The sequence below is a fragment of the Vulpes lagopus genome, chromosome 23, assembly GCF_018345385.1.
Source record: "Vulpes lagopus strain Blue_001 chromosome 23, ASM1834538v1, whole genome shotgun sequence".
In the NCBI taxonomy this organism is placed as follows: domain Eukaryota; kingdom Metazoa; phylum Chordata; class Mammalia; order Carnivora; family Canidae; genus Vulpes; species Vulpes lagopus.
In genome coordinates, this window is record NC_054846.1 from 56,114,004 (window position 1) to 56,129,296 (window position 15,293).

Genomic DNA, 15,293 nt, shown 5'->3' on the forward strand with positions numbered 1-15,293 from the left:
ATTGCAAACAGGGGCCCATCACCCCCAAATTATCAAATAATGGGAAGAGATGCGATCGGAATATTCAATCTGATATTTCCCTTTGGAGGTATCATCTCCTCACTGATGCTCGGCTCAGGGCTTGGGAGACAAGTGCCCCCAAGGAAGAGGCAGGTGACAGGCACGTGTCCCCTCAACGCCCGGGCTGGGGGTTGGCAGAGGAGGCTCCGATGCCCTCGGCTGACCCAGGCCCCAGGAAGCAGACAGGTGTGCGTGCAGCTCGTCTCTGCCAGGACAAGGCTGAGAGGCAGCCCGTCCCATCTAGACGGGGGAAACCACATTCACACCCCCCGCATCGTGTCACGGTGGGAGGGGCTGGCCGTGGGCTGCCCAGGGCCCAAGATGAGCCACGTTTGGGTTTAATGGGCTCACCTGCCTCGGGGTCCGACATGGGAGGGAGGTCAAGACCGGGCATCCTGCTGCCTCCCGCAAAAAGGGCGTCTATCAACCGAAGACCTGTGCTAATAGGTGTTAAATAGAGTTCAATGCAGAAAATTGAGAAGTAATGAGACTCGGAGCCAAGAGAATAAATTAAGAGGTGGTCACATGGCTGAGAGAGCCGCCACCTGAATGCTGAACGGGAAGAGCTCAGACCACCCTGAGTCCCGGGTCGGAGAAGACGTCGAAAGGACCAGCCCAGCGCCGGCGAGCCCAGGGTGGCCAACAGCCATCAGGGAATCGCCGTATCTCATCCGTTTTTCCATATTCTAATGTCTCTGAAGTCGTGATGTGTCTTATAGTCAATAGCACGTCAGGCTTTAATCGGCTCTGTCGGAACAGACGGTAGCTCGCGTTCAATGGGGAAGGGTCCCAGGTACCCCGAGCCCACCTCTCTGCTCGTCGGGGTCTTCTCACCGGGCAAGGTGACCACCAGCCAACTCCCCCTTGTTAAGTCATAGTTCAGGCGGGTCCACCGTGTGTCAGCCCCCGGGCCGGGCACAGCTGTCAGCCGTGAGGACCACAGTCCCCACATCGGCCTTTTGAGCCCATCGGGAGCTCCCGACATGTGCTGCCTCCTTTGTTCTGAGCGAGAAGGGCCCAGAGAAGGGATTACGGCTGTCCTCCTCGGACAGGGGAGGTCAAGTCCCACACCAGCTGCCAGGCTGCCGGGCTGGGGGCTGATGATCCCTCCACACCTGAGCTCGTGAGCTGGGTGAGCTCGGTGGCCCCCTGCATGTCCCGCTGTCCAGCAGCACACGTGAGTGCAGACGAGGCAAAGGAGGACCGAGAAAGGCAGGAGCGTGCATAGGGTGGGAGGAGACAGACGCCGGGCTGGGAGGCCATCTGCACTGCGGGTGGCCCGTGGATCTGGGTCGAGCAGAGATGGGAAGAGCCGAGCGCCGCGTGGGGGAAGTGGGTGAGGAGTCTGAGGAATGAGGGCGAGACAGAGATGGGCCCAAAGCCAGCAGGGCCAGAGGAAGAAGGGGGTGGAGGTGGGGCTGAGGTCCACGTGAGCAGTCTGTTCTCCCCGCTGGAGACAAGCAGGGGGCGTAGGGCAAAAGCCCCCCAGGTCCTTCACCCATGCGTCTAAGGATTCTCTGAATCTTCGGTCGGACAGAGTCACTCTGACTGCGGGCTCCTCCAAGGCGAGGCCTCCAGGCGGTCGTTCAGCTGAGTGCCCAGACCAGAGGCGTGATGAGAACTAACCCCAGCCTGTCCTCCACCCGCTAGGCCAGCACGCTCATGCAGCGGTGTCCCCTTGTGCGAATGTGCAGGAGGGAGCGAAGAGGTTCGGGGCCTTGCCCGGGGTCCCGCAGCGGGGACCCAACCAGGCAGGAGAGCCGTTTTCTCCACGTGGTGGGGGAGCTGGTGTTTAGGGACCAGAGACCCTGGGCCGGGCGGGCTGCCCGCGTCGACTCCTTCAGGCCTCGTTCCAATCCCTGGAGGAGGCCCTTAGGGTCTCTCTTTTGCAAAGCATCAGCTCGGGGAGGTTGGGAGGTGCTCAGGGCGAGCCAGGGTTTGCACCCACCTCATTCTGAGCCCTGCTCCTCTGCCCCGACGCCTCCCGTGAAACTCAGGTCTCAGAGCTCCTCAGAGCCGGGGCCTCCTCTCCCTGACTCATGTTCCCGAGGCCTGAGACCCGGCACAGAGCGGGTGTGCAGTCAACACCTGGAACCGATGGGGACGGGGCGGGCACAGGGCCTTAAAGGGCAGGGCACACCTCTCCTGCAGGTGCGGCAGCCACCTGACGGGCTCCTGCCCTCGCCGCCATCCTCCAGGATGCTGATGGGGGAGGGGGGGTCAGGCCGCGCTTTGGTATGATGTCATCGTCGAATCATGTTAATCCTCGTTCCCCAAAGGGGGCAAATATCACGGCGCGTGATGAACTGTTTGTGGGATTACTGAGGACGTGATAGGACATTCATCCTGACTCCCCACTTATTGAGAAGTGCCGCCCAATTTGTCTCAAATGTCACATCTCTACGTATTAATCTGCTACTCCACAGTACTGATTAAAAGGAATGTTCTCCAACTCCCAAGGCAGGGCCATCGGAAGTGGAGCAGGTTCATCCAGGAAGCACACCCCGTGGCTCCCGGGCACAGGAGATGGACGTTCATCACCTCCCGCCCGAGAGGAGGCCGCGCCGGGCCGGCTGTTCTGGACTCGGGCGGCCTGGATGGTGGAGTGCAAATTGCATATTCCGAGGAGACGTGTATGTATAGTCGAACTGCTTCCATTAGTCCAGGTCTGAAATGTCCGCATGATGTCCCAGAATTGGGGAGCCCCTGTAGAACGAGGCAATTGTCTGAGACGCAGAGACCGGGAGATGGGAATCAGGAGGCCTATAACAGGCCTCCTATAACAGGAAGGAAAGAAACCAGGAGGGCGCCCTGGCTGGACCCTGCGTGCTCGGTGTCGTGGGCACCTTCGACCCTGCTCCCACATCCAAAAGCCAGGGACGTGCGCTCTGTCCTGACGCGTGCTCCAAACCTGCCTCTCCTGGTCCCGTGCCCGCAGGGAGCTCCAGCTTGTCCTTCTGTCCCCTGCACACGTGTCCGTCCCACCGCTGGTAGCGACCATGCACCAAGGTGCTCCACTGGGTGCATCCTCTTCCTCCCTGGTTCTGCTGCCCTTTGGGAGGACGGGTGGATGGGGCCAGGGCGTGTTGTGGCCGCCAAGGTGGGGCCTGGTGGGACGTCCGCAACTGCACACAGTAGGCACTCAACGAGTATTAACTCGGTGAAAGAAAGGGCCTCTACGGTCGGCTTCCTGTGTGGAGTCAGCCCCACTGGGCTCCGTTTTTCAGGTGGTTGACGGGTGGGCTTCAGGGCGTCTGAGTGAGATGAAAGGAAACATGGAGAAATGGTGTGTGCGTGCGAGCGTGTGAGCGTGCACAGTGCGTGTGCAAAGACGGTCACAGCTTTCAAGTCCGGGGCTCCCACCTCCCACACCAAGGGCCCGCTGGACAGGTTACTGGCACTGTTAGCTCTGGAGCCAACCTCTCTGACATAAAGAGCAGAGGCCACGAAAAGACTAAGTTCCCGGGGCGCCTGGGAGGCTCCGTCGGGTCGCGTCTGCCTCGGGTTCAGGTCAGGTCCTGATCTCCAGGTCCCGGGATCGAGCCCCATGGAGGGCTCACTGCTCTGGTGAGGGGGTTGGGGGGAGTCTGCTTCTCTCTCCCCTTCTCCCCCTCCCTCTGCTTGTGCATGCTCCCCTTTTCTTTCTCTCAAATAAATAAATAAATAAAATCTTTTTTTTAGGGCAGCCCGGGGGGCTCAGAGGTTTAGCGCCGCCTTCAGCCCAGGGCGTGATCCTGGAGACCCGGGATCGAGTCCCACGTCGGGCTCCTTGCATGGAGCCTGCTTCTCCCTCTGCCTGGGTCTCTGCCTCTCTCTCTCTCTCTCTCTGATTCTCTCACGAATAAATAAATTATTTAAAGAAAAAAATCTTTAAAAAAAATAATAAAGAAGACCAAGTTCCTGGGTGGGACCTGGGCGGCTCTGGTCGGCTGGGCGGCAGGGCCCAGGGCCTCGTCCCCGTCCATTGGACGCCCTCTCAGGCGTGCTGGGGCTCACGGTCATGGACGACACTCTGCTCCTTCCCCAGACAGGCCACGTTCTGTTTGTGGGTTAGACACACCCTGAACAGCTGGGCTGAGGGTTCGGGGCAAAGTCAGGAGCCAGGGACTGGGGTGGACCTGGGATGGTGACCCCCCGTGATGGCATTATCTCTCCTTTCACCTCCCCAATAACCCCGGGCAAGTGAAGTCAGCATGAGGGTGACTGCCCTAATCGAGTGTTTAGGGAGCCGGGATACTTTGCCAGGGCCTGGTCTTGAGCACACGGTGTGGCTTGTGCGTTCTCGTCCCCAGCCTTCACAACCCCGCGGAGCGTATTCTTTGCCCTGATTTTACAGATGGCGAGGGCAGAGCTCAGGGACACGGAGTCACTCCCCGAGGTCACATAGCAAGTCAGCAGCGGGGACGGGATTTAATTTTGGGCCTGAGGTCTTCATCAGGGTGTGACGCCACCTATCCCCTTGACAGTCACCAGGGAACTGGCAAGAAGAAGGGCCCTTCATCCTTCTAGATCCTGCAGAGATGCTAAGTTGAAGGAGAACGGGCCTGATTTCTTTTTTTTTTTTTTAGGATTTTATTTATTTATTAATGAGAGACATGGAGAAGGAGAGAGAGAGAGGCAGAGACACAGGCAGAGGGAGAAGCAGGCTCCATGCAGGGAGCCCGACGTGGGACTCGATCTCAGGTCTCCAGGGTCATGCCCCGGGCGGATGGCGGCGCTAAACCACTGAGCCCCGCGGGCTGCCCAACAGGCCTGATTTCGGCAGAAGTCTCCTATATTTGGAGAGTGAGATCCCAGGATGACAGTCAGGTTCCGCTGAGCAGGAATAGCTGCTTTCAGCTCTAGGTGGTTAAACAGGCCTGATGGATGAGCTCCGGCACGTGGGGCTGGGTTCTCGCTCCCCAAAGTGTCAGCCTGACGACTTAGGGTTAATGGTCCTAAAGCACAAAGGTGCAACCAGGATCGGGCCTTAAAAGCTGCAGAGATCCTCATCTAACTGATGTTTCTGATCTACTTATAATGACTCCTGTGTACCCGCTGATGAGTCTGATGAGCCTGGAAATGACAGCACAACCCCATGTGGTGTCCGGGAGCTGGGCGTGGAGAGGGCGAGCGCCGGCAGCTGGGCTGGGAGAAGTAATGTCAAGGACAAGACTGACTTGTCGGGGAGAGTCACGCTAGGGACGCACCGAGAAGCAGGGACCTTGTGCACCCTCGAGGAAGGGGACACAGGACAGAGCCGCGGAGGGTCGTCGGGACACAGAGAGCTACCAAGAAACCAAAGCCAACACAACCGAACTCCAACGGGCTTAGAAGTGACGTGTAAAAACAGAACCCTAAAAGAATAAGGCCAACAATTCAACGAGCGCGTATCTGATCACGGCATGGAAAGGCCTTTCCCGACAGGACGCCCAAGGTCCATCATAAGAGTAAACTTTTTAATTTAAAGTCGGCGTTGGCGTAAAAATCAAAACTCCCGCACATCCAAAGGCAGCCTGTACCTTTCTTATCTCTCAGATGCAAAAACCACTTGCAAAAAAAAGAGATAAGAAAAAGTACTAACACCTCCAGAGGAAAATGGGCAGAGGCAGGGACAGGCAATTCACAATACGATCCACAAAAGGCCAGGGAGTGACAACGGCTGCTCAGCGTCCCCGGTCATCAAAGAGACGGAAATTATAACAACCTGCGAGATCTCATTTTTTTTTTTAATCCACTTCAATCCATGAAGCTGATTTCAAACTCACCAGCAAGGCATGGAGGGCGGGGCCCTGGCGTGGGCTGGTGGGGGCGTGTGTCAGCTCAGCCCTTCCAGGAACACTGGGGAATCACACTTGCACACCCACAGCCCACGCACTCCCTGGCCCGGCGACTGCACCTCCAAGAGCTCATTCTACGAAGGGGATGGGATGAGGGTTTCAGTTGCACGTACGAGAATGTTCCTCGCCTGAGTGTTCACGGAAGAGACCACTTAAGTAACTGAGAGGCACGCAGACCACAGCGGCCCCCTTGCTGACATGCATTGCCAACGACCAACCAGGCGGGCTACTTGCACCCCCACGGAGAAGCACCGTCCTCGTCAAGCACAGCACAGATCTGAACCTACAGCTCGCCTGCAGATGCGCCCGTGTGCAGGTGCCCGCATGCCCGTGCCGAGCTGTGCTCCAGCACGCTCACCGCGGGGGGAGACGGGAGGCTGGACGGGGGCAGATGTGGCCATCGCGGGAGGGCGGGGACGGGGCGGCGACCCCTGGGGACTCAGCGCAGACAACACGGCGGCCGAATGGAGCCGGCGGATGAACATACAGGACGCTCTGTTTAAACTTGAATTTCAGAAGATCAGGGACATGTTTTCAGCATAAGTCTATCCCACGGAAAATTTGGGACGGACTTAGACTTTAAAAGTCGCGTTTTCAGTCTGAACAATTGAAAATTCAGATCAACTGGGCGTCCCGCAGTTTCTGTGGCAACTCCAGCCGAGAGACTCTGGACACACGTCTTGTTGCCTCCCTGGGATGCCCCCCCCCCCAGGCCTGGAGGCCTCCCATGGACCCCCACCTCTAACTTGGCTCCGTCCACCCACCCATGAAACGGAGCCTCTGCTCTCCGGCCCACCCGCCCCAGGGAGCACGGCGTACGCGAGTCAGTCCTTCGTGCCCGAGGAGCCACGGAAAGACCCCCGGCCGCCACCTCTCTGGAGCTGAACACAGACCTCCCGAGGTGCCCGCAGCTCCCGCATCTGTAGGACGGGGCTGGTGTCTGTCTGCGCAGCCGCGGGGATTAAGGCAGATATCGCACGTCAAGTGCCTGGCATACAGTCAGCACTTAATACAGTGGATCCCTTGCCCCTGGGCTACGGGGATTACACACCAAGCATCTCCCGTGGGCCCAGGGTTAGACGCCTGGCCTCCAGGATCCTTCCCTTGAAGCGCCAGCTGCCCAGCACACTCCGCACCTGCTTCTCCCTTCCCCGAAGGCCCCACGCGCTGGGCCCCTTCTCTGCACTTCCCACTCTGCAGGGCCGAGGAGACGGACTCGCTTCCACGCACTCTTGGGGCCACAGCCACGGGGAGCTCCCTAGACAGGCCCAAGGCCTTCTGAGGGGGCGCAGCGGGATCCTGAGGGGGCAAGGGGGCAGGCCTGGCTGGGGGCACCGGGGCTGGGGGCGGAGCCTGTCTGGTGGCCGTCTGCGCCCCACAAATGGCTAAGTGCACTCTGTGGTGTGGCGACCTCCCTCCCAGGAGGCCAAACCTTCGGGGTCCTTCTGCTCCTGGATACCCCGTCCCATCCGGTGAGGCCCAGGCAGTTCCCAGCATTCAGCCCAAGGTCAGGTGGTCAGTGGCCTCAGACGCTTTTCTGGTCAATCCCCAAATACGGGATTATCTGGTATCGCATCCATTAGCCCGGTGAGAGATGCCCCGGCCCCAGCAGCGAACACATGTAGCAGGTGGTCTGTCCCCGGAGTGGCCGCCCCCACTGGCTCCTCCCACCGTGGCCCCCATCCCAGCCCCCCAACTTCGGGTGTTCCGGAAGTCGCCGCAAGTCACACCTTCCTGGAGGCATACGTGGCCCCCGGTCCAGGCCTCGGCCAGGTCAGCGGGGCTGCCTGGGCTTGTTGGGCTCGGTGCCGGGGTAGCACGTCCAGGCTGTGCCGGCCTCGCCTGCCAGGCTTTGTCCTCTGGCCACCAGGGACAGCACACGTGGCTGGCGAGGGCAGGCCCTTGGTCCGGCGCACGGGTCCTACGGCAGAATGCTGAGCCTCCTGGGCCGCGTCCTCCAGCCAGGCAGGCGGAGGAGGCACCCATCAGCCCCCACCCCGCCCTACTATGTTACAACCTGGTTGAATCGCAGGCCCCCGTGAATGGGATGGACACTCGGGCCCAGACAACACCCTGCACGGTGGAAGCACTCTCTGCCTGCACAGTCCAATACAGTGGCCGCAGGTGCCCCCCGAGCACTGAGTATGAAGCTAATGTGGCTGCAAAACGGAATTTTAAATTTCATTTAACTTTGAGTACATTAAACATAAGCGTTTCCACGTGGCTAATGGTGACCACAGTGGATATCACAGTTCTAGGCAAACGGTCACCAAACATTTTCTATAAAGGGCCAGAGCAAATATTTTAGATTTTGCAGCCATGTGGTCTCTGTGGCAGAAGCTTGACTCCAAGGATGCAGTACATGCCTGGTTAGGTCAGGAGCCCTCAGGTGAAGGTGACCATGGTTGGATCTGGAGCCCTCAGTGGAAGGTGACTGTGGTTAGGTCAAGAGCCCTCAGAGGAAGGGGACTGTGCTTATGTCAGGAGCCCTCAGCTAAAGGGGACCATGGTTACGTCAGGAGCCCTCAGCTGAAGGGGACCATGGTTATGTCAGGAGCCCTCAGCTGAAGGGGACCATGGTTATGTCAGGAGCCCTCAGCTGAAGGTGACTGTGGTTACATCAGGAGCCCTCAGCTGAAGGGGACCGTGGTTATGTCAGGAGCCCTCAGCTGAAGGGGACCGTGGTTAAGTCAAGAGCCCTCAGCTGAAGGGGACCGTGGTTACATCAGGAGCCCTCAGCTGAAGGGGACCGTGGTTACGTCAGAAGCCCTCAGCTGAAGGGGACCCGTGGTTATGTCAGGAGCCCTCAGCTGAAGGGGACCCGTGGTTATGTCAGGAGCCCTCAGTGGAAGGCATGCAGAATTTTCTCTGGAACCTTCTCAGGAACCTTTAGTTAAAAATAACTAAGACCTCTCAGGAGTCCTGAAACGCTCAGGTTAAAGCATCCAACTCTGTCCCCTAACCCCTGACTACCAGGGGTGGATTGCCAAGGAAGTAGGACTTGCTGTCTCGCCAGGACAGAGGTCCTGTTTCCATACTGCCACAGCTCCATTCAAAAGAGCATCACTTATCCTTTAAGTTCTTGGAGGTAAGAAAGCTTTCAAATAACTGGCATGCTCTACCAGGGTGTTATGTCATTACTGTTATTAATTATCATTAACAGTCTTAAATTATACCTATTAATGATCTCGACACAAAATAGCAGTGTGGGCTTAGCCAAGAGCAGCATAATTACCTATTAATGAGATGTAAATTTCCTAGGGAAATGACAGAGATCTAGAAGTGCCACCTTCTGAACTAATATAATAAAGCTCATAATAATAATAGTATATAATCTGAAGATATTAGTGTTAATTTGAATGCCAACACCATATTTAAACAAGCTGAGAGAAGTGGAAATTATTTGCATAATTCAAACCAAGAAACCCTAATCTGTGCTATTAAGGAAAAACGGATCATTCTTCTCGGAAGGATCTAACTCCGAGCCTCTGCAGTCACCATATCAAGGAGAAATGTCTTTCAGATACTGATTTTATTTCTTTCACTTATGCTCTCTCTCTCTTATTTCCAGCACCAAGCAGAGATACCTTATACAATAAAGCCCAGGAGAAAACAGAATTAAAAAAAAATAAAAACACAACAAAATGCACTTAGGGGACAGAAAGGGAGGATGTCACCAGGCCTCAGGATAAATTACGGCAGCGGGGCTCTGATTTCAATTTCCAGTTTCCTGGGAACACAGCACCGACGGTTTAGGTAACCAAGTTACTGGTTAGTGAGCAGCCTCGTTAGGACCGGCGGCAGCTCCGCATCTGGGGCACCCCGTCCCTGCAGCTGGGGTGCGCCCGGGGCTGTCACGACCTCATGCGCCAGGCCTCCACGGCCCAGCCCGGAAGCACCTACCTTCGTAGCTGGCGTGGAAGCCCTGCGCGCTGACCGCGTAGTCACTGATGAGGCGCAGAGAAAGGGTGGCGGCGGCGCTGACGATGGTGGCCGGCAGCTGGAAGCCTGTGAGCCTGAAAGACAAAGAGGTGCCATTTAGGGAGAACGATCCCCTTGGGAAATGAGCATCCGTGAAGCATTTATTGAGCACCTGCTGGATGCACAAGGCTAACTTAGGCACATAGGCAGGGGCAGGTGCAAGGTGTCCCAAGACAAAGGGGAGATGGAGCAGTCACAGGCATGTGGGGGCCACTCCCCTAAAGCCACAGGCCATGCTCCGACCTGGTGACCCGCCTCACAGACTTCTCTCCTCTCTGGGAATCCTCCCCCACCCCTGCCCTTCCTGGCCGAAGCCCTCTGAGCCTCCAAGTGGACCTCGCCACAAATGCACGGCTAATAGTTGCCAACAGACAACCCTTCCTTGGATACTGAGGAAAATACGCCCAACTGTAAGCAGCGGACGGTGGATACTTCTCATCACGGGCTTTATTCTTTAAAAGGAATGAGTCTACTGCTTTTATAGAAATGATAAGTGCTTATTATTTTTAAAAGATGAAAGCAATAAAAAAAAAAACCAGCGCAATCTAGAAATAATCGCTCTTGACAGCTGACATACAAAGAGCCACGGAGGGATCAATAGATGGGATCATCATCAATGAAATTATTGCATACAAATGGAATCAACCTGTACACGCTTTTAAAACTAAAATGCTTAAAAACATTTTTTTTCCTGTGAGTTCAGTGAAGAAAAAGAAACCGAGGTGAAACAGAAGGAATTGTTGAACCTGAGAAAATATGTTTTCAGCTCAAGAGAATCATTTGTAAAAGATTCTTCAACGTTAAAAAGATTAAATAACGAAGCTTTCACTCAACACTTGGGAACATGTTTCACGAAAGCAGGTGTCCGCGGCTGGGCCCCCCACAGGTGACCTGAGTACACAGGAGGTAGTGAGGTGGCCAGTCCCCGGTCTGCCTGGGTCCTTTGTCTCCTACCTGGGGCTCATTTGGCTCCCACACCCCCGTCAGGGCTCTGCGAGGGAATTCCAGGTTTACCTTTACCCTCTTTTTCAGGTAGTTTGGGATACCGATGGTGCTCCGGATCCTGCTCTATTGCTCTCGTTGCCCTAATAATACCTGGATGCCCAGGTGTCCCCTGGAATTGTAAGCACGTTGCCCTAATAACACCTGGATGCCCAGGTGCCCCCTGGGGTCGTGAGCACGTTGCCCTAATAACACCTGGATGCCCAGGTGCCCCCTGGGGTCGTGAGCACATTGCCCTAATAACACCTGGATGCCCAGGTGTCCCTTGGGGTCGTGAGCACGTTGCCCTAATAACACCTGGATGCCCAGGTGTCCCCTGGAGTCATGAGCACCAGGGTTCAGCCAAGTTGAATCAGATATGTGTTGATTCCAACCATGAAAAGCCCTGTGCTAGATGAAGCCCTTGCCCTTCCCACCATCCTAAACCTTACAAGATTCGTGTTAACTCAATGCAAACTCGAGGAACAGAGAGGAACGTGATGAGAGTGTGAAGCAGGTGACCCAGTAAGTTTCAAGGTCATGTTCTCCCCCAGGAGAAGAGCAAAAGATTCCTGCATCACCCACATGCTCTCCTCTCCCCGACCCCTGGCTTTCTGTCTCTGCCTCATTCACTTTCTAACATCAAAAATCTAGATGTAAAATAGTGAAACCACACATATTAGAGAAAAAAACACTTTTTAAAAAAAATGTAAACATCTCGTGCTGGGGAAGGTCTTCCTAAGAGTGATATGTTTAAAGGACACCTTTGGCTCCCATCATTCTTCTAGGGAGCTGTCACTGCACGGGATCTGTAGCACCTGCTACAGAACGGGGCACGTGACCCAGCACAGCACATCCCTCATCTTTATGGACGGGCTCAAGGCAGGGAGAAGAAGGAGGGCACATAACCCAAGCAGGGTCACTCCGAGTCCTTCCACAGGATGATATACAGATTGCAAGAGTCTTTTCGTTCGATCCTAAATCATTAGAATGTGAGCTTGGGACTGTCCGCAGCCTTTTTATCATTACCCAGAGCCTCGCTGCTCTACAAAATGATGTCCCACCCGGTACAGACAAAGCTGAGGGTGACGGGAGAGAGGCCGAACCTGATGGCCCAGAGCTGAGATCCTCGATCTAGCCACGCCGAGACTGCGGTGCCCAGTACGTGAGCCAACGTTCTTTCTCTTGTTTGCTTGCTTCCTTCTTTCCATCCTACTTTCCATCCATCCATCCATTCGTTCTTCCTACCTTTTTCCCTTTTATTTATTTATTTTTTTGCCCAAGCTAGTTTGATTTGGGTTCTTTCTCTCGCAATTAATTACTGATGGATACAGCACGAAACCCTAGAAGCGTTAAAGGAAAATATTGATCAATTTAATTATGTGAAAATTAAAAGCATGTAGCGAAGCAGAAGAAGCTGCAAAAAAAATAAAAAAGGAGAAAAAAAATACAAACTGAGGAGACAAGAAGAGGGTGGAGCAATCATGATCTATAAAGAACATTACAAATTATGCAAAAGGTAAACAAGGAAAAAGGAAAAAAGGACACAAATAAAAACAGGAAAATGATCCACCTACTTAATATAAAAAACATGCAAACTAAATCCTTAAGGCTCATTTTTCACCTCTCAGGTTGGCAAATGTCCAGATTTGGCAAAGGTTACAGAAAACAGATCCTGCAGCTACCAGAAAAATGATAAGGAAATACTACAGATTATACACATGCACTTGACAAATTAAATGAAATGGACCTGATCCTTGAAAAGTGCAAACTGCTGTAAGCTCCCCAATATGAGGGAGATCATTTGAAAAAGTCTTATTACTATTAAGGAAATTGAACTAGTAATTTAAAAAATCCCCAAAACGGTACACACCGGCCCAGATGGTTTCACTAGAGAGTTCTAACAAGCATGTAAAGGAGAAGTAACACCAATTCTACACAACCTCTTCCAGAAAATAGAGAAAAGAAGGAACATTTCCAAACTCACTGTATGAGATCAATATTACCAATACCAAAACCAAAGTCAGTCCAAATCAATAGGACGAAAGACCACATCCCACATGAATATAACCACAAAAGTCCTTAAAAATTATCAGCAAAGAGAACTTGGCACTATAGTAAAATAATCACACAGCACAACCAAGTGGGGTTTATTCTGAGGATGCAATATTTGAAAATACTTGAAAATTCCAAGTTCAATATTTGAAAATCGATCATTGTTAAGTTCACCATGTAACCAGGCCCAAAGTAGTAAATGACTATAAAAACTGATATAAAAAAGCACCTGAAAAAATTCAATGCTCATTCATGATGGAGGAAAAAAAAAAAACTATCAGAGAAAGAAGGATAGAAAGAAATCTCCTGAGTTTGATAAAGAACGTCTACAGAGATCCCGCAGCTAACCTCACACTTAATGGTGAAATACTGAATGCTTTTCCCTAGGGATGGACAATGAGTCAAGGATCTAATAAGCCAATTAGAAAATCAGCAGAGGACACAAAGCGACATCTTACTAAAGACACTAGAACAGCAAATGAGCGTATGAGAAATGCTCGACATCCCTGGCCGTTGGGGAGATGCAAAGTGAGACCACAGCGAGCTACTCATGCTACACACCGTTAGAACAGATCAAATAAAAATCGTGACAACACCAAATACTGGCAGTGACACAGCACAACTGCATCTCCCAGACGTTGCTGGGAGGATGTAAGACGGTATGGACCCTCTGGAAACAGGCGGTTTCTTACAAAAAAAAAAAAAAAAAAAAAAAAGCCAACACACATACACACTGATCATACAACCATACTCCTGGGCATTTATCCCAAAGAAATGGAAATGTGTGTCCTCACAAACCATTCATAGCGTTTCTTTTTTCTTTAAAGATTTTTTAAAAAATTTATTCATGAGAGATACAGAGAGAGGCAGAGACACAGGCAGAGGGAGAAGCAGGCTCCTTGCAGGGAGCCCGACGTGGGACTCTCGATCGCAGGACCCCGGGGTCATGCCCTGGGCCCAAGGCAGACGCTCAACTATGAGCCCCAGGCATCTCCGTAGCATTTTTTCTTGGTAATAACCAACAATTGGAAATGACCAAAGTGTCCTGCACGGGCGATAACTGACACCGTTCCCTGTCCCGCAGGGACTGCGCACCTTGGAACACCACTCAGCGATAAAACGGAAAGGGCTATTGATACGATTTGGATGGATCTCAAGGCCGTTATGCTGCGTGACGAAACAGCTCATCTCAGAGGATGACACGCCGGAGGCTCCTGGGGGCTCAGCCGGTTGAGTGTCCGACTCTTGATTTCGGTTCAGGTCATGATCTCGGGGTCCTGGGATCAAGTGCCAAGGCTGCCTCCACGCTACGTGCGGAGCCTGCCTAAGACTCCCCCTCGCCCTCTCCCTGTGCCCCTGTCCCCACCACTCACGGGCATATGTGTGCTCCCTAAGAAGGAAGGAAGAAAAGGAAAGAAGAAAGAAGAAAAGAAGAAGAAAGAAAGAAAGAAAGAAAGAAATCAAAAGGAGGAAGGAAGGACGGAAGGAACTGACATACCAAATATTCCATTTACCCCGGGGTTCTCGGAATGACGTGAAAGAGATGAGCAAAGCTTTGTGGTTGCCAAGGGGAGGGAGGGAGAGGGAGAGAAGCCAGGCGACCACACGCGAGGGAGACGTCTGAGGCGATGACCCGGTCTGTGTCCTGGTCGCAGGTGGCATCAAGGCACAGGTGCGAGGCAGTGGCCAAGGAGGTCGCACACCCCCGCGCGGATGTTGGGCTCCGACATGTATCAAAGAGGTGTTACTACAGCGACCCCAGACGTCCCTGGGGGGAGGGCGGGGGGGTGGGAAGGGTCCGCGGGTCCGCGGAACGCCCGCACCACCCCGTCCACCTTCCCTGGATCCGTCACGGCTTCCGCACGTGAAGTCCTCAAAATGACGCCGTGGCTCACCTGAGCCCCCACTCCTGAGCTGAGCTCCTCCGGGGGTGACCGGGCCCCTCCCTGCGCCCCCGCGGCCCCCCAGCCCCTGCGGCACACACAGCAGGTCCCTGCTGGCGAGGGCTGCCCGCCCACCTGTCCCCACGTGTGCCAGGTGCCCTTGCCCCAGACTTGCGGGTCCCGTCTGCCGAGGACCCTGGCGCTGAAGCATCCAGCTGTCCCATCGGAGTCACACCCCTTTGTGGGTGGATCTGGTCACCTGGCCCCACACATGGGCCCGAGCCACAGCAGGGGCAACCTGCGCCCCCCCCCACTAGGCCCGGCAGGGACGCCTTGGGGGTCCCACCAGGCTGCGGAGACCTTCCTTCAACCATGGGCAGCTTCCCGCTGGCCCCCCTTCCCCGAGGCCGCCCCCACCCAGTGATCTGGGGCTGGCACCCAGCCCAGCGGGTGGGCCTTGAGGGGCAATGCCGAGGCCTAGCTCCCCGCGACCCCTCCGCCCGCCCCGACTCCT

The 15,293-nt window shown here is 54.5% G+C and overlaps 1 protein-coding gene across 1 annotated transcript in view; it reads right to left on the bottom strand.

The window, feature by feature from the left end:
• Positions 1-15,293, bottom strand: part of CSMD2 (CUB and Sushi multiple domains 2) — a 439,342-nt gene that overhangs the window by 388,084 nt on the left and 35,965 nt on the right. Inside the window, exon 4 of the mRNA XM_041738011.1 lies at positions 9,783-9,895. Within this exon, the coding sequence (XP_041593945.1) occupies positions 9,783-9,895 (113 nt within the window). The remainder of the gene's footprint in view (positions 1-9,782; positions 9,896-15,293) is intronic.